The sequence below is a fragment of the Hoplias malabaricus genome, chromosome 5 (assembly GCF_029633855.1).
Source record: "Hoplias malabaricus isolate fHopMal1 chromosome 5, fHopMal1.hap1, whole genome shotgun sequence".
In the NCBI taxonomy this organism is placed as follows: domain Eukaryota; kingdom Metazoa; phylum Chordata; class Actinopteri; order Characiformes; family Erythrinidae; genus Hoplias; species Hoplias malabaricus.
In genome coordinates this window covers 14,562,663-14,580,768 of record NC_089804.1, presented here as the reverse complement: position 1 = coordinate 14,580,768, position 18,106 = coordinate 14,562,663, and the positions used below count along the sequence as shown (strand labels likewise).

General features: G+C 41.6%; 1 protein-coding gene across 1 annotated transcript; it reads left to right on the top strand.

The window, feature by feature from the left end:
* The first annotated feature begins 481 nt into the window (after positions 1 to 481).
* Positions 482 to 17,616, top strand: marchf9 (membrane-associated ring finger (C3HC4) 9). Its single transcript, XM_066672217.1, has 4 exons — positions 482 to 1,310; positions 13,576 to 13,731; positions 15,180 to 15,372; positions 16,540 to 17,616. The coding sequence occupies exons 1-4, from the start codon at positions 972 to 974 to the stop codon at positions 16,878 to 16,880; spliced, it is 1,029 nt and encodes a 342-aa protein (XP_066528314.1). The 5' UTR covers positions 482 to 971; the 3' UTR covers positions 16,881 to 17,616.
* Positions 17,617 to 18,106: the final 490 nt, after the last annotated feature.

The window sequence follows — 18,106 nt, the reverse complement described above, 5'->3', positions numbered from 1 at the left end:
AAGATGTAGGCTCCACATAGAACAGGAGAGCAAGGGACGACTGCTTAGCATCACCCATAACAACAACAACAATAATAACAATAGGACAACAGCCTATAATAACAATAACATCAGACCTAAGGGACCGCACCACCAACAATAACAAACAACAGGAAAACACACTATAACATTTATACTGCTGATGACAACAAGAGCACAAGAGGAAAATATTAAAACCAGACAGGACCAAGAGCATTAATATTCACTGTCAAATAGAACAACACTTACAAAATATTACTGACCAAATAGCAATATTATTTCAGTCTTATTTTTACTAACAACGTTACAGCCTCATTGTTATTTTATTAAAAATATTTCTAAATTCTAAAAACAGTTCTGTTATCAATAATAGCAAAAAAACACCTGCAACAATTTAATCAAACTTGTTTTATAATTATACATCAATATTGACATTAATAATAAATACTGAATATTTATATAAATTAATTAAAAAATATCAGACCTTTAAAATTAATACAAAATGGACCCAATAACAGCAACGCGAAGTCTGTTATAAAAAAAAGGATAACAATAATAAAAAATAGAACATTTACAGCTTAACAGTCTGAAAACAACAACAGTAATAAAGTTAGGCCTGATATTAATCAGATAACAACATCCACAGAACAACAACAGAATCCTAGGTCTCGTGTTGATAACCGGAAACCGTTTTAAAGTAACAGGATAACAACAAAATCCATAAAAACAGCTCCAAATATAAAAGCCTTGCTCTCAATAACAAGACAAACCTAATCAGTGACAGGCTAACAATAATACACCCTCATAAAATCACCAGTAACCACCCCCCTTCCCGCCCTCCGCGCGCCTCCCCACGACACACGCACACACACATACACACACACCGCCCTCACGCATAATAAAAGTCCTCCGGTGGTCCCTGGCTCTAGCGCCTCCGCCGCATGTAGAAAACCATGTTTAAAAACCGGCTCCGCATGTTTTTCGATGAACTTAAGGTGCTGCTGTTCATGCGATCCGGTTCGCGCCAGGCGGAGGCGCGCACGCAGTCCATGAGGGGCGGGGTGGGCGTGGGGGGCTGCGCGTGTCCTGCGTTCATCCGCTGCGCCGCGCGCGACCCCCAGCATGACGACGCGGAGGAGTACTACGGCAGTGAGCCGCGGCCCCGGAGCCTCGCCTTCGAGGAGAGAGAGGCGCGGCCGCCCGCGGGACCCGACGCCGTGTCGCTTAGCAGCAGCACGGGGAGCGGCGCGCGCACGCCCCAGTGCCGGATCTGCTTCCAGGGTCCCGAGCAGGTGAGGGGGTTGGGGTCTTGGAGGGTGGTCGAGGGGTCAGTGGTAGACCCAGGGCCGTTAATTTATTGGTCCTACCCCAATTTTATTATAATGTAAAGGCAAGTGGATCCAGGGTATGGATTTCAGATTAGCCAAAGATACTATATACAAATTACATGTCTGTGAGATTTGGTTTATTCTCCCTGTCTCTGCATGGCTGTCCTCTGGGTGCTCCGGTTTCCTCCCACGGTCCAAAAACACACCTTGGTAGGTGGATTAGCGACTTCAATGTGTCCATAGATGTGAGTGTGTGGGTCCCTGTGATTAAATGGTGCCCTGTCCAAGGTGTGCACCCAGTAATTCTGGGTAAGCTCAGGCCCTGCCACGACCCTGAACTTAATAAGACTGTGTTACAGACTACGAACTGAAAAGAGGAAAAAGTATAAAGCTGAAGAGGAAAAACACAAAAAGGTTCTAACCCCATCTATGAGTGAATCAATCAGTGGTTAGTATTTGGTGGCACTTGAATCCAGCTGGGGTTCCACAAGCTTCTCGAAATACTCTTCTGGAGTTTTAGTCCACTCATCCTGACATAATCATTCAGTCAGTTTGTTGGCCTCCTTGTTTTAACACACTGTTTCAGTTCAGCGATGGCCACTCCAGTACGTTCAACTTGGTGTCACGGCTTTAGAGAACTGCTTAGGCTCAGTATTTCAACTCAATCCTCCTTGTTTAAGATGCCATCTATTTTCTGAATTGCATCAGTCTCTTTAACAGAAAACAGCCCCACAACATGATGCTACGCCCCCATGCTTCATATTTGGGATGGTGTTCTTTGGATTATATAGCATTGGAGTTCAGTTTTCTCTTGCACAAGAGCCATTCAGACTATGTCAACATAACATTCCCTTAATGGTGGAGAGGCACCTGCTGCCTCCAGCCCCTTCTCTAGTTGCTTTGTTGCTGTGTTTGGTTTCATCTGAACCTTTTGGAACAAAAGTCATTCAGCTCTGCAACAGGGTTCGAGTTTCCTTCCTGAACAATGAAGTTAGAGGATGTTAGAACATTTTCCTGTTTTTCCTCTTCAGCTTTATACTTTGTTCTCTTTTTAGCATCTGACTGATGTGTGCTTCATTATCTTGATGCTTATCTAATGATGCTTTGGCAACTTGCAGACCTCTTGCATGCCCCTCAAGCCCCAAAAGGGACCCTCATGAAAAATAATACCTGCAAAGAAAATAAAACCAAAAACCTCCTGTATTGGGGCGGCACGGTGGCACAGCAGGTGGTGTCGCAGTCACACAGCTCCAGGGGCCTGGAGGTTGTGGGGTCGATTCCCGCTCCGGGTGACTGTCTATGAGGGGTGTGGTGTGTTCTCCCTGTGTCTGTGTGGGTTTCCTCCGGGTGACTGTCTGTGAGGAGAGTGGTGTGTTCTCCCTGTGTCTGCGTGGGTTTCCTCCGGGTGACTGTCTGTGAGGAGTGTGGTGTGTTCTCCCTGTGTCCGTGTGGGTTTCCTCTGGGTGCTCTGGTTTCCTCCCACAGTCCAAAAACACACGTTGGTAGGTGGTTTGGCGACTTAAAAGTGTCCGTAGGTGTGAGTGAATGTGTGTGTGTTGCCCTGTGAAGGACTGGCGCCCCCTCCAGGGTGTATTCCTGCCTTGCACCTAATGATTCCAGGTAGACTCTGGACCCACCACGACCCTGAACTGGATAAGGGTTACAGATAATGAATAAATGAATGAACCCCCGGTATTCTCCTGTATTCTGTATAACACAAATTGGGTGCTTGTATTATTTAGTGCCCTTGGTTAGATCAGTTGTTATTGTGCTCTATGACATTATTTTATTGTTTTCAAAATAATAAGAACAGTATGCATCTCTATTATATAATCAAATGCAAATGTTCAGAAAACCGCCATCAAATGACTAGATTTGATTTTAGAAGCAACTGAAATATTCCATTTTTCAAACAATATTTGTGCACAATTTCTGTTTTATTTTTTTACATTATAATGAGCACAAGTAATTTCCATATAGAGGTATTGTTTGTTTATACCCAGACTTTTGCATATAACAGTAATTTGGATATTGTCAAGCAGCCCTGATTAATTTTACCCATTGTTTTTGATGTTTTCTTTTAAAAACAGCTACCAGTGCATTGTATCTGTGTCAAAATGTCAAGATGCGTATCATGTGTAGACGTATCGTGGAATGAGGTCTTTGCCAATTCACCCACCTCTGCTCAGTTGTTACTGAACTGCCATGAGTTGGAAGTAATGGCCTGGAGGTTTTACTGCTGGTTCTGTTGAATGTGTTGTTTTTTTTCCCCTTATCGTCTTCTCCCTCGCTGAGTCAGACCGAGAGTGGACAGAGCAGTGCATCTTTGTTTACGACTAAAGTGAGCAGCCGGTTGGAGATGTAGGTCCAAAAGTGTCCAGAAAGAGCTTTTTAATTAGTGGATTTAACTGCTTTATGATTTGCCTATTGCTGATACACGTATATTTATGTGCACATAAACCCTCTGTTATTCTCCAAGCCAAAGCCTTGACCAATAGGATGAGACACACTCTGGAAAGGACCTGAAAGATGAGTCGTATTTATTCACTAATTATCACAGTTTGAAGGAATGTTGTTTTCAAATCACGGAGGATGCAACTTCAGTTACAGCCCATGCTATCAACATTATTGCTTTAGTTTTTAAAAGGAACGGAGTAGTTATAACATAAGATCAAAATCTTATGTCAATCTCCCATTGGAAGCACATGTGCAAAAGTGATTAAAATATGGCTTAATACACACATCGTGGACATAGATGTTCGGTTATACGCACTCAGTTGCTATAATATACTTAGAAAAGCATGAAATGTGATGCTTTGGAACTGGAGCATGGCTAAAATCACCATGCTCATTGATAAATGTGGCAAAGAGGTGTATAAACCCCCCCAGCATTGTGCTGTGGAGTGGAACTGTGTTCTCTGGAGCTGAGTTGGGAGTAATCCAGAATGAATCACCCAGCACCTTCAGATTCTCACAGAAATGGTCCATTGTAGTGTAAAGCCTTCCAAGAGTAGAAGCTTTAACTGCAGCAAAAGAGGTCACACTCCACAAAAAGATGTCTACACATGAAAATATGCTGTGGAAATATGAGAACATGAGTAAAAGCACATTCAGTCGGAACCTGTTAAAATATGTATGTAATGTTTTACCTCACTCTCACTTTTGCATGTCAGTAAAGACTAGTGCAGCCCTCTCAGTTCTGGAGAGCCGAGTTTACTAACCCTATTGCTGGAGGTTTACCAACCTCCACCAACAATAATCTAACATCTCATTCAGCGAAGCAAAGATGTCAGATGTTGATTAGACGGATCACGCTATTGGCAAAATCTGCTGAAAGGAGGATCACCAGGAGCAGGATTAGTAACCACTGTAAACTGAACATGTAGACTACACTTGCAGAGGCTGCGGTGTCACTCTCAGACAGGCATATCTGAGGACGCTTGTCATGTTTGCAGACAGGTTTGTGAAGAACAGTCATCTCTTCAGACATATTAGTGAGTAGAGTACTTTCACAGACCCATCTGAAGACTATAGTAGTGCCTACAGTTATATTTCAGCCAGCTCTAAACATTGGCCTGTCTGTCCAACTCCAGTGTGCCACCGACTCCAAAACAGGTCTGCAAGGCCCACTGTGCCTGTCAGTTATCTGCCCATCACCAGAATGACAGAGTACTCTCAGAAGCATAGCGAATGTGTAAGTGTCTTTTCTTTTGGCTTCTAGGTTAAACCGTTTAAAAGGGGATTCTTCTGATTTTCCAAATATTTTGCATAATGACTTTGTAGAGACGTAGAGGCGAGCAGTATTGCAAAAACAAACACACAAGACACATGATATTTATAGCTTCCAACAGGGAATAAGTCATTACATAGAACCAGCAGCACCACATTTTAAAACACACTATAAAAAACTAAGGTTACAATGATTATTATGCAGAATTTTACACATTATCTTGCTTTCTTCGTAATGAAACTTGCAGCTGATCAGTGTTCTTTAAGTACGAAGTGTATCCACGACTGTGGCAGAATGTGACATTTGTTTATAAAGAGAATGTAGAGAACAGATACTGTTCTTATTAGCCCAGCTCTAACAAATCCCTAAACACAGTCATTAAGAATGGCTGTTCTAGAGAATCGTACTTAGGCTTGTTCACAGTAGTGGTGATATGAACCGGACGTCCGTGGAGATTTAAACATCTCTAAAAGCTCGCTGACAGAAACAAATGACTTCAGATGATTCAGAATTTTACCTCCATGACTCACACACATCTTCTTTTACCGCAGAAGATTGCACTATTTTACCATTGTCAGCATAAAATATTATACAACAGAAGACGCTTGTACGTTTACTGGGTCTATTCTTGGTGTATATCCTTTGGTATCTAAAATGGTACTTAGTATTTTAGGAAGCCTCTTACCTCAGAAGGTTTTGGTTCTTGTAGGTTGTTGTTGTTGTTGCAGAGCAGATGATTTCTTATGAACCTAACAATGAAAAGCTTTATCTGATAAATCAGTGGCCAACCCCTCTCAAATCCACACTAAAGAGGTCGCGGAGTGGAATGGAATGGTCGTTAAATGTGTCTGTAAATCCAGGACACACTGCCAGTGATAAGATTCAAAAAGCAAGACCGTAACCTGTTTTTGAAAGGGTTTGAGACAGGTTAATCAGGCGAAAACTGAAACTATGATTTTACAGATTTTTAAAGCTTTTAACTGTTAGTGGCTAATTTAACATCAGGTGTTTTCAAACTGCTGATAACATCATAACCTCTACACGCTTGGAGGAGGGCATGAACACTTCAAATCTGTTATGTTACCTCACAGATACCCAGGTTGACTAGCATCACGCCGAGTGATGATCTGGAAAGGGAGGGCAGTCTTACCCGCCAAGACAGAAATCGAGGACAGTTACACTCTCTTGCATTCCTGGCAGCAAACGCCTGTGGCGTCACTGGGTTTCAAACTCATGGTCTCCCAGTGTTCTAACACTTAGGAGTCTGGTAGAGTTTCATTTTAAACAGGAACCACTACGACTCTAAACAAACAGTGTAGCGATTCATTTTGAATAATTTATGGGATCTGACAGAAAAGACGTGTTATACAGTTTCTCATTATGCTGAAAAGGAATAATATAATGTAAAGCATTTCTGATCTAGCAACATCTGCTAAAAAACAACTTTCCCTGTGTCCATTCACCATTAAAATGAACTAAATCGATACTTCCGTGTTAAACTCATGAGAACTGTAATCAAGTATATTCCCTCTACGTACCCTGCCAAACAATAAACACAAACACACACAGGCATAAACACACACTTTATATGTATAAAGAGTGAATTTCCTTTTTTACGAGCCATTCATTTTAAACCTAAGTGTTCAGTTGTGCACTCACAGCTTTTTCATCCAAGAAATGAAAAGACATGAAATGAAATGAGATGCACTGGAGCAGCACATGATTTCTTATGAACCTGTTCATGGTACTGTACATGAAATTAAGGTCAGCATTCCCAATTCCCAAAACAAGCTGGAGGTGGATGAACCCCGCAGCAACGTGGAAAGTGGAACCACATCCTCTGTAAAGATGAAGCATCATCCAGTAGTTTTAGAGTAGTGTTTGTGATTCAAAAATGATCAATCACCACTATGATCTTACCTTATTAATGCCATCGCATCCTAAGAGATATCGTTTTAAAATATGAGAAGCTATCCCTGGAGAGTAAGTTGTTAATACAGCAGAAGAGGGACAAACAAATGTAACCAGTAGTTTCAGAAGGTATTTTGGATGAGTAGGTGTCCAGCAAATGGCATCTCATTTAACAAGTTCTTTATAAAAAGTGGTATCTTAGAATCCAGTTACAAAAGTATATTAGGTTCAGGACTGAAAAGGAAATATGTGAATAACGAAAAGGGCTAATAAAAAGCACAACAAGTTTTCTGTTTTCTACCTTCTATAAAGCGTTCTTTGGAAGATCCCAGATCCATCTTTGATCACTGCTGCAGTGTTATTGAGTTAATCCAGATAAGTCCCAGGTAAAAGCTACGTCCCCCCTTTATGGCCAATAATGTCTACAAACATGATTAAGCAGTGAACAGGGCAGTATGGAATATCAATCCTCATAAGCCCACTGTCAGATCTGTCAAGGCGTATAAAAGATAACCAGAAGATCAGGAACACTGATTCATTTAGATGTTTTGAGTTAAATGGGATACTGGTTCTGGTCAGATTAGCCTTGGAGGTGTGTGTTGTGTAAGATTTCCTGATGAACAGAGATAGCAGGGAAGGTTCTGAGAGGAGAGGCCTGTTTGTTTCCGTGCCTGTTTAAAGAGGACTGTTAAGTACAACGTGTACTTTTTCTGTGACGTATTTGAACATTACCTCACCGCAAATTACAGGAAAATCTGTAAACATTCAGAGCATTCGCATAACAGCCGCTAAAGATACGTTTGTGATTATGACAGTCTCTTCAACCTCTCCAACAGCTGCTTTTGTTAGTCGATGGCGTGGCCATTTTGCTCAGCTACTAGAGCTGTTTTGGCAGCGGTTACTCACTCTGTTTGGAAGAGAATCTGACCCGTGCGCTTGAGTACAACCAAGCCACGCAGGTAGAGCAAGAACAACACCGAGCAAATATAACAGCACAGGATGATTCAGCGCACTTGTAAACAACAGACTGTTTATCAGAATACTGTGGAGAGAGAAAAAAAAAAAAACGTGGGCTAACTGACAAGACTGTGTCACCCTTGGGAACAGAAGAATTTAAAGGTCTCCTAGCAGAGCTGCAAAATATACTCAACAATAACTATCTGCTGTGTAATATACCACATGAAATACTAGTACTGTGACTGAGATAAGCCTTGTAATGTAACAAACGTGCGCTGGTGAGCGACGATGATATGAGTAAGGCTTGGCCATCAACACAACTCATAGCACTTCTCCAAAAACTGGAATATCAACCGTAATGTCAACGTTACCTCTGTGTTACTATTTTATAGTTCCACTTTGTAGTTCTACGATTACTGTTGTCCATCTATTTCCCTGCATACTTTATAAGCCCACTTCCATTCTGTTTTTCAGTGGACCTCAGGACCACCACAGAGCATGTTTAATTGGGTGATGGATGATTCTCATATGTGTCGTACCTGTAAGAGTGGATCAGACACAGCAGTGCATCTGGAGGTTTTAGACACTGAGGCAATACTTTTGTGTTCCCGGACATGTCCTCTTTTTTAGACTTAAAAAAATGTCCGAGCAGAATTTCCCAAACGTCCTGACATTTTTTCTAGAGCTTACATAGAATTTCGAGAAGCATTTCGTTCACAAACTAGTCCAGCCCTCCCCTACTCCGATTGGTTCGCTTGAGTGAGAAGGGGGCGTGGTGAAGTAGCCTAAAATCTTCTGATTGGACGGTCTGACTGTAGAGCTACCGTTATTGGTCGATAACCTTCTCTGTAAACATTTAATTGGTCAGTCTGCACGTCAGTAATTGCCCCCCCCCCAGACATTTTCCTACCAAAGTCTGTTTGTTGCAAAGACTAGTGCCATAGTATCATGACTAGTGTTTATTGTAGGTCTGTGCAAGTGCTCATATAAGAATCTTTTGTCATACCATAGAGTATGATGCAGTTTTAAGATTTTTATTTTTTTCTTGGTACAATTCCATTACGTGTTCCTCTCTGCCAAGTGTTTTGTCTTTATTGGTTTAGGCCGAGATGAACACAAATAAATCTGTAGTTCAGTGTGAAAATCAATGGTGATTATCAAGGTTTAGGCGCTCCGCATTCTTGTCACACCTCTAATTCCCTTGTGCGTCGTGGCTTTAACGCAGTGTTGCACTGTTAACAGATCAATGCCATTAATGCCCACAGATTGCTTTCTCTCCTTTGTACTTCTGTGATTTTGTATGGCACCCTACCATATGCTTTCTAGCTGTCTGCCGTCTTTGGTTTGCAGCCTCTGCCAAAAGATTGCATTGATTTTCCCTCTGCACCCCTACATGTTTTTATATCATGCATTTTGACTTGCATTCGCATTTGCATTGAGCCCAGTCAATGTTTTGTTGACATCCTCCTGAATGTAAGCATCAGAATGTGATATAGCTCTGCCCCTGGCTTGCTTCGTGTTGGAGTCAGCATTGTGTTTTATGATGACATGACTATGAAAGCGTGGGATCAATAAGCATTTTCGTCTGGGCTTGTTTTCTCATTGTGCACCATACGCAACACAAGGAGGCCATTCATATGCACTGATAGACTGAAAGATGTGTTTGTATGATGATCCTGTAGGAATGACCTGGTTAATTACACCTACATTTTGATTTTTAATTTTGACTTGATTTGATACGTATTGGCTTGGTTTGTTTTCTGGAAACAAAATTTGTGAAAAAGCATATAAATGCCAAACACATACTTAATGATGATTATTAGATGATTTAATATAGACATTGGTAAAATCTCTGATGGGTGGTGCAGCAGGTAGTGTCGCAGTCACACAGCTCCAGTGACCTGGAGGTTGTGGGTTCGATTCCCGCTCCGGGTGACTGTCTGTGAGGAGTATGGTGTGTTCTCCCTGTGTCTGCATGGGTTTCCTCCGGGTGACTGTCTGTGAGGAGTGTGGTGTGTTCTCTCTGTGTCTGTGTGGGTTTCCTCCGGGTGCTCCGGTTTCCTCCCACAGTCCAAAAACACACGTTGGTAGGTGGATTGGCGACTCAAAAGTGTCCGTGTGTGTGTGTTGCCCTGTGAAGGACTGGCACCCCCTCCAGGGTGTATTCCCACCTTGCACCCAATGATTCCAGGTAGGCTCTGGACCCACCGCGACCCTGAACTGGATAAGGGTTACAGATAATGAATGAATGAAAATCTCTGATATCATTTTTGATCTAATACCGAGATGTTGAAAATATCTCAGTGTTGTTACCAATGCTAGTACAAGAACGTTGAAGCACAAAGAGGATAACTTTCTACAGAGACATCTACTAGGTAGAGGGTCAATAGCTATGTTTCGTTTTCAAAACTAAAGCTAATTATGGTATAATTTGTGCTACACAGTTTTATATTATTTTAATGTTTTATTTTCCAGTGTTCTGACTACAATACCCAGCATGCATCATGAAATTACATCATCCAGTCATTATCCTCTGAATCAAGCAGAATACAGGCCCAGCCTCTGAACTACAGGCTAACGGATAGATTTAAAACTTGATCTTAAAAAATATTCCTAAATCAACACAAGATGTGAAAGCCACAGACGAGATTTTACTCCTTCATTCACAGAAAACAATCTAAGATGAGGCCTCTAGTTGGTCCACTACCTTGATAATTTTAGCTTTTAGCTTGATGTGGCCTTCGTTGTTGTTTGAGTAAGTTATTAACTTCACTGAATGTTAGCAGTAGTTTTAGAAAATAAAATATGAAAATTGGTTTTCTATTATTTTAGTAAGTAGAAATTAAAAGTATTTAATGTTATTATTAATCAAAGAACAAACACTATTATAATGTTATATGAAATACTGTTTTTAAAATAAAAGAAACTGGTAGCATGGGTAGAATATGGAGATTTTTTTTGCTCTATGCTGTTTAAATGTAGGGCAAAGCAGAGGAACCAGAGACAGAGAGAAGTTCCAGAAGCTTTCATGTATATAGTTCATATATAAATGATAGGCTGGTAATGAGAGTCAGTGCAGTATATTGAATAGAAGTACCTGCTGAGTGCTCCGAAATGACTCCTGAGGCAAAAGCACCTATTTGTCTCGACTGTTTCTTTCTAGATGAAAGCTACATTATAGCTCAGTTTTTGACTAAATTTTCCTTTTAATCTTTTCTTGAGGCTGATGAGAGGCAGGCCACAATGGGCGTCTATGTACAAGGTGGTCTCAGAGCTTTGCAGAGACAGGACGCCTGTCGGACTAAATTAAAGAAGCACTATCTAAAAACAAAGAGCTGTGTGATTGTGAGCCAGAAGGTGCAGTATGTCAGTCTCCCTGCAGGTGTTTTAGAGGCCTGTATCGATCGCTTGTCTGAATGAAGAGAGGATGCTACGCTTACTCAACTCTCATTAACCTGTGTGGACTTGGCTTGGTTTGCCCCCTGCCGAAGGCCGCCGGCCAGCAGGTTTCCGCCCTGCGTCAACACCAACCGCCACGCTGCGAACGTGCATCGATTTACCACTCCCAATGAGCGTCTGCATGAGTAATGTCTCATTTACCTAAGTCCAACCGCTCTGCCTGCTCCGAACTGCGTCTTCTGGCTCGCCTGCTAGCTCCTCTGAAAGGTCACAGAGTCCCCAAGAGGAGCGGAATGTAGGACGCTGCTTTAAATCAAATTCCCTACATCCATGATGTTGTTGTTTGTCTGAAGCGCTACAAATTTAAAGAAAAAATCTAATTCGCTACGTTTTTCCTCAACCACCAATTTTTAGTCAGTCAGCCAAGACGTGTTTGATGAACAAGGTTCTCTTCTGATCAGAGTGAATGCTCTGCTCATGGCTTTTCTATATCATTGCAGTGTAGTGTCTGTAGCAAAGTTTGTAAAAACTATAAACAAAATATAAAGTTCAAGAGCTCTCTCACAACTGCTTATAGCTGAGTGACATTCTTTTGTCCACATTTAGCACGGTGGTGCAGCAGGTAGTGTCGCAGTCACACAGCTCCAGGGACCTGGAGGTTGTGGGTTCGATTCCCGCTCCGGGTGACTGTCTGTGAGGAGTGTGGTGTGTTCTCCTTGTGTTCGCGTGGGTTTCCTCCGGGTGACAATCTGTGAGGAGTGTGGTGTGTTCTCCCTGTGTTTGCGTGGGTTTTCTCCGGGTGACTGTCTGTGAGGTGTGTGGTGTGTTCTCCCTGTGTCTGCATGGGTTTCCTCCGGGTGACTGTCTGTGAGGAGTGTGGTGTGTTCTCCCTGTGTCTGCGTGGGTTTCCTCCGGGTGCTCCGGTTTCCTCGCACAGTCCAAAAACACACGTTGGTAGGTGGATTGGCGACTCAAAAGTGTCCGTAGTTGTGAGTGAATGTGTGAGTGTGTGTTGCCCTGTGAAAGACTGGTGCCCCCTCCAGGGTGTGTTCTTGCCTTGCGCCCAGTGATTCTGGGTAGGTTCTGGACCCACCGCGACCCTGAATTTGATAAGCGGTTTCAGACAATGAATGACGGAATTAATGTTATAAAGCATCAATTTCTATTTGGTGGCACGGTGGTCAAAGTCCCTTAACATTTTGAAAATGACAGACTTTCCTCTTCCTAATAAAGCAGATGTTTTATTGATATCCAGATAAATAAATAAATGCACTTTGCAGACATTTCAGTCTTAAGTCTTCAGTCTTCATGGAAGCACAGTGTCTGATAAGCAGTGCTAACTTATCTATTGATAGCTGTTAAGCAGCGAGGCTTTTCAGTTGATAGCAAGATTAACCACTTAGCTCCAGCACAAAACCGAAGTAGCAAACTTCATGGCTGATTGACTATATTTTTCGTAGCTGTAAACTGTGTAAGATTAGATTTTCAGCCAAACTTTTGCTTTAAAATCATGTAGCAGATGCTTCAGAAGTTCAGTGCCAGCAGCAGACTCAGCTGGATGTGAAGTTGTGAAGCTACTGGTTGATGCTCACATACCTGGGTCCTGCTGCTAAGTGTGCATAGCTGAGCACACACTTCACTGAGTCTGAATGGAACAGATGTGCTTAGCCGCAGGCGAAAGCAAGAAATCACAATCTTACACTTTAAAAGCAGAGCTGAAAGGCAGAACTGCGCTACACTGCTATAACGTGTGGAAGGTATATATTGTATTTTTAGACCAACAGCATTTCATTCGCAATGTTTCCGGTTGGGATGTGGATAAAGGGACGTGGTATTTGCTCTAAATGTCTCTAAACGTTGCTCTACATCTAATCCAGTCAGGCAGCCTCGGGATAGTAGCTATGGAACATTTTCTCTCAATTGTCTCTCTTCATCATCTCTTCAGTTCACGTTAGCGATGCACTGATATGGATGTTTGAGCCTCAAATCCATAACAGCTTTGCTATAATAACATTTTATTCATTCATTTGTTTGTTTTCTTGTCTGCTAGTCTTAGCCAGATCCTTACTCAAAGAAGAGTAGTCACCAGGACTAGGTTTGGGAACCCCTGATTTAAGGCTCGCATAGCACATGGTAGAAGTACCTCAGCAGTGTCCCAGTTTTTGTAGTGTAAGGAGCTTATGAGTTAACCCAGGATTGTTTTTGTGTTTGACCATGTCCTCTGTCCTCCAGGGGGAGCTGTTGAGCCCATGCCGCTGTGACGGCTCAGTGCGCTGCACCCACCAGCCCTGTCTGATTCGCTGGATCAGCGAGAGAGGCTCCTGGAGCTGTGAGCTATGCTATTTCAAATACCAAGTGCTGGCTATCAGCACTAAAAACCCACTGCAGGTAAGAATTCAATCCAGCTGAGGGTCCGTTTAAAAATAAATAAATAAAAAATCCCTTCTTCATTCCACTAGCTGCCTCTGCGTAGGAAGTCCATCTTTTCCTCAAATGTCCCATAGGTGTTCAGCTGGTTGTTTGCTAGATTATTCCTTTACAGTACAGAAGATGAGCTTGGTGTAGACTTCTGTATCTTGGGCCATTTTGTGGTCCCAATCAGGGAAGCCATTTTAGGGGAAATGTTTGGCTGTTTCCAAGGCCCTGTGACTGACAGGGACCCTAAAAGTTATTAGAACATTGGGTGGTAGTGTCCAATATAATCTTCTCATAGGGATCCAAAATCCCCGACAACACCCCTGGTCACCTATGGGTTTGAGAATATTAATGTGATTTTGGAAATTGATGACATTTTCATCTTTGGTGAACAAAATGATCCAAACCTGATGTGTTTTCTCCTGTCCATAAGAATATATTTATAATTATTCCCACAATCAAATACCAAGGGGGGCTTTAAATAACAAATACCAAGTCCTGACTATCAGCACTGCAGGTAAGTCAACAGTTCAACTTAGAAAAACAAGCCCCTCTTTCATTTAAAAATCCTTCTATTTCCAGATAATGACTGGCAGATTATGACTAATATTCCACCATATTTCCTCAAGCTTTCTCCCTTCTTTATCATAAGCATTTATGCACTGTGGATTTGCTGAGTCAAAGGCAGCGGGGGAAGTGAGTAAGGGCTTGGTTTCCTTCAGTTTGGAGTCAGGCCAATGACTACCCAGCAATTAGGACAATGTGACTCATTATTAGGCATTAGGTCACACACATTTTTCAGCATTAATATAATGAGATGAATTTAACTTCTTATAAAAGAAAGAGTCGGCCGTACGTCAAGCTCATTAATACAGCCCTACCATTACATTCAGCTCTAAGTAGTACGTTTTAATGAGGCACACCAGGTTCTGAAATATTGGTAGTTATGCTTTGAACTTGCTGATATTTTGTGACACAATCCATTATGATACAAACTATTATAGAGTGAGAAATGATGCCATTCGTGCTGATGATGTCGGTTCAGTGCACAGTAAGGTTAGCTCACATAGCGACGTTTGTATTTCGACTCCTTAATGACCTTGTAATGAGAGGATCCAGTTACATTCAGAGGAATGGCAGAGTGTATCAAAGGCAGCGCATTTTTGTTTGCTGCAAGGTGTGGCCATTTCAAAAGCAGCATTATTTTTCTTGTAGAGAACACCAGCCTAAACCTAGATTTCCAAATATGGGCATAACATGATGTTACCACTGTCAAGGCCTGTTTCTCTGAAGCGTTATGTCAGTACTTGATGTGATACATGATTATGACTGTTATGCAAATTTGACATTACTGTTGGTCAGTGTGGCTGAATCACGTCGTATTAAGAATTTGCCCGGTTTGTGTTGCTCTCCTGTTTCAGTGGCAAGCCATCTCTCTGACCGTAATTGAGAAGGTCCAGATTGCGGCCATCATCTTAGGCTCGCTCTTCCTCATTGCCAGCATCTCCTGGCTTGTGTGGTCTTCTCTCAGCCCCTCGGCTAAGTGGCAGCGGCAGGACCTGCTCTTCCAGATCTGCTACGGCATGTACGGCTTCATGGACATCGTCTGCATAGGTAATGCCGCGTAGCAATGAGCAGGCCACGCTGACCTCACTGATGACATTTACTACTCTTACTGTGGTCTTCACTCATGTGTGCATTACCACATGGATGTTACATCACAAGACAATGACTCACAATGTGAAAAAGGCAAGCTCAGCTTAACTGTTCAGCTGAGCTACAGTAAAGTGCCATACATTGGCAGTATTTTACCAGCATTGTTTGCTGCAAGTAAATTACTATAAAATGCACAGCTAATCCAGACATAGTAATCACAGCCTTGCTATTTCAAGCTGCACTATGTACAGCACATAATTGTTTTCACTCTGGTGTTTACTTATTTTTCTTTCACTATTTCAAAAGGTTCATAAAGAATTTAGAGCAGATCTGGGTTCATTTTCAAAAACGCTAATAAATTTACATTTTTTCAGAAGAGCAGCTTATTAAACTCATTCATTTACTCACACACATTGAGCAGGCTGAGAATTCTCCACAAGGGGGCGCCATTAGCAGTCCAATAAGAGAAGTACTTTGCATATGTGATGATCACACCATAGTCAAAAGAGTTTTTATAAAAAAAATAAGTACAGTAACTATCTACTGAGCACTTCTCTTACATCTAGCAGCTCACAGTGCTTTACAGTGGTGCAGTGCATTCAAAAAAATATAAACCACAAAATAAAACAGAAGGTAATATGAAAAGAGGACAATGTGGGTTTTTTTTGTCATTTGGAATAAAGGATAATATATATATATATATATATATATATATATATATATATATATATATATATATATATATATATTAATCAGTCTTTAAGACTTCATTGTACTTCAACAAAAAGTACCACAATTTCAAAATGTAGACAAATAACAGAGATGCTATCAATGGCCTATTTGATTGATATGCTGTGTATTATCACATAAATGCTAGGCTTATTTACAAATGTCAGAACTGTAGTCTGTGAAGTGTGGCCTGAACAGGATTTATTTTATTCGTGTGAAGTATTATGAGCTATTATGGGATTACATTAAGCCTTCTATACAGAATCTTTCAAATCTGTCTGGGTAATCCTGTTTAATATAAAATGCAGTAGTTCTGCATGCTGACCTGTATTGTACACGGGCTGATCTTTATCTTTGCTAATCCATGTATATATAATAGTTTTTGTTCTCTCCCAGGCCTTATCATCCACGAGGGCTCGTCGGTGTATAGGATCTTCAAGCGCTGGCAGGCCGTTAACCAGCAGTGGAAAGTACTGAACTATGAAAAAGCCAAGGACCTGGGGGACCCCATTAGCTCCAGCAGTAAAGCTGGGGCCCGCGGTTCCCGCGGAAATGCGCACGGTTTGTCAGGCGGCAGCAGCAGGGGCAGCGGTCAGCGGGTGCGGAGGCTCAGGACTATCCTCCATCACCACTGCGGCTACACCATCCTGCACATCCTCAGCCAGATCCGGCCCAGCGACGGACGCCTGGGCACCGCCACCAACCGCGAGGTGGTCATGAGGGTCACCACTGTATGAGGCCACACCCCCAACTGGATTCAAACCAACCGCTTTAAAGGGTCTGTGGCCACTTTTCTCTCACAGCAGGAGCCAAGGACTTCCCATAATGCTCCTGGCTCTTGTTTTCCAGCAAGCAGCCAATGAGGAGAAACAGAACAGGCTCAAACGCAAAACCCTGGAATGGTTCGAAAAAATGGAACGAACAAAACCCAGAACTGAAAGAGAACTCCTAGCACATGCATTTTTATTTCGTTCCCTCTCCAGTGTTGTTTTCTACCAGTATGGTTTTTACTATGTTTCATTTTTTCTAACGGAGTGTGGTTTAACGAACTGCTGTACTGCGTATGATGACTTTAAGAAAAAAACAAAACAAAACACAGAAACAATAACAATACAAAAAAAAAATTCTAAAAGGATCGTCGTGGTGATGTTTACGGAAGAAAAAAAAACAATCGTAACCAAACAGATGTTAACAAAGGCACAAGAACCAGGGAACAATAGAGTTCTTTACAGTATACTGATGAATACATTTAACGAAAAATAATAATGAAACTATAACAAAGGGTAGGGTGCAATAAGATAAAAAAGGGATAAAGAGAGAGTTAAGTACATTAATATTTAAAGGAATCTGATCTTCTCCGCAATAAAGATACCTGTACATTTTACAGTGAACTTTGCATGAGGGTAAAGTTTTATGCTCCTCGACACATGGACATGAATCTGTTTTATTCAGAATGGTGCTCGTTTTAATAAACACTACTATTCATCAGGTGTTTTGTGAGATACGTAAAATGAAAAAATGAATTGTATACAGTGTCTTTGGGGGTTTACTGACTCTTCTTGTTTTTTTATTTTTTTTAACAAAAACACCAAAAAGAAATGGAAAACAAAAAACTGTTTATGTTCAACGGTTTATTTAAATTTTTTCTTTCAACAGTAGGAACAGAGGTGTAGGTAAAGTATCTGAAAACACTGTAGTTCTAGCTTAAAGATTGTGTGACTTCTAGCACACTTCTAGTGCTTATGGTAAGAACTGGGACAGATCCTTTGATTACAGTTAGGTGTGAAGGCGGAACATGAGCACAGTAAGTAATCGGTACCTACTAACCACCTTCCACTAGAGGGAGTCATTAACAGCATCATCAGACTCACTTTTTTCCATCAACATGACACAGCAGGTTAAACTCAATATGTGTGAATCATGGAAACAGAACACACACCACAGCCAAGCGATGACGTGGTAC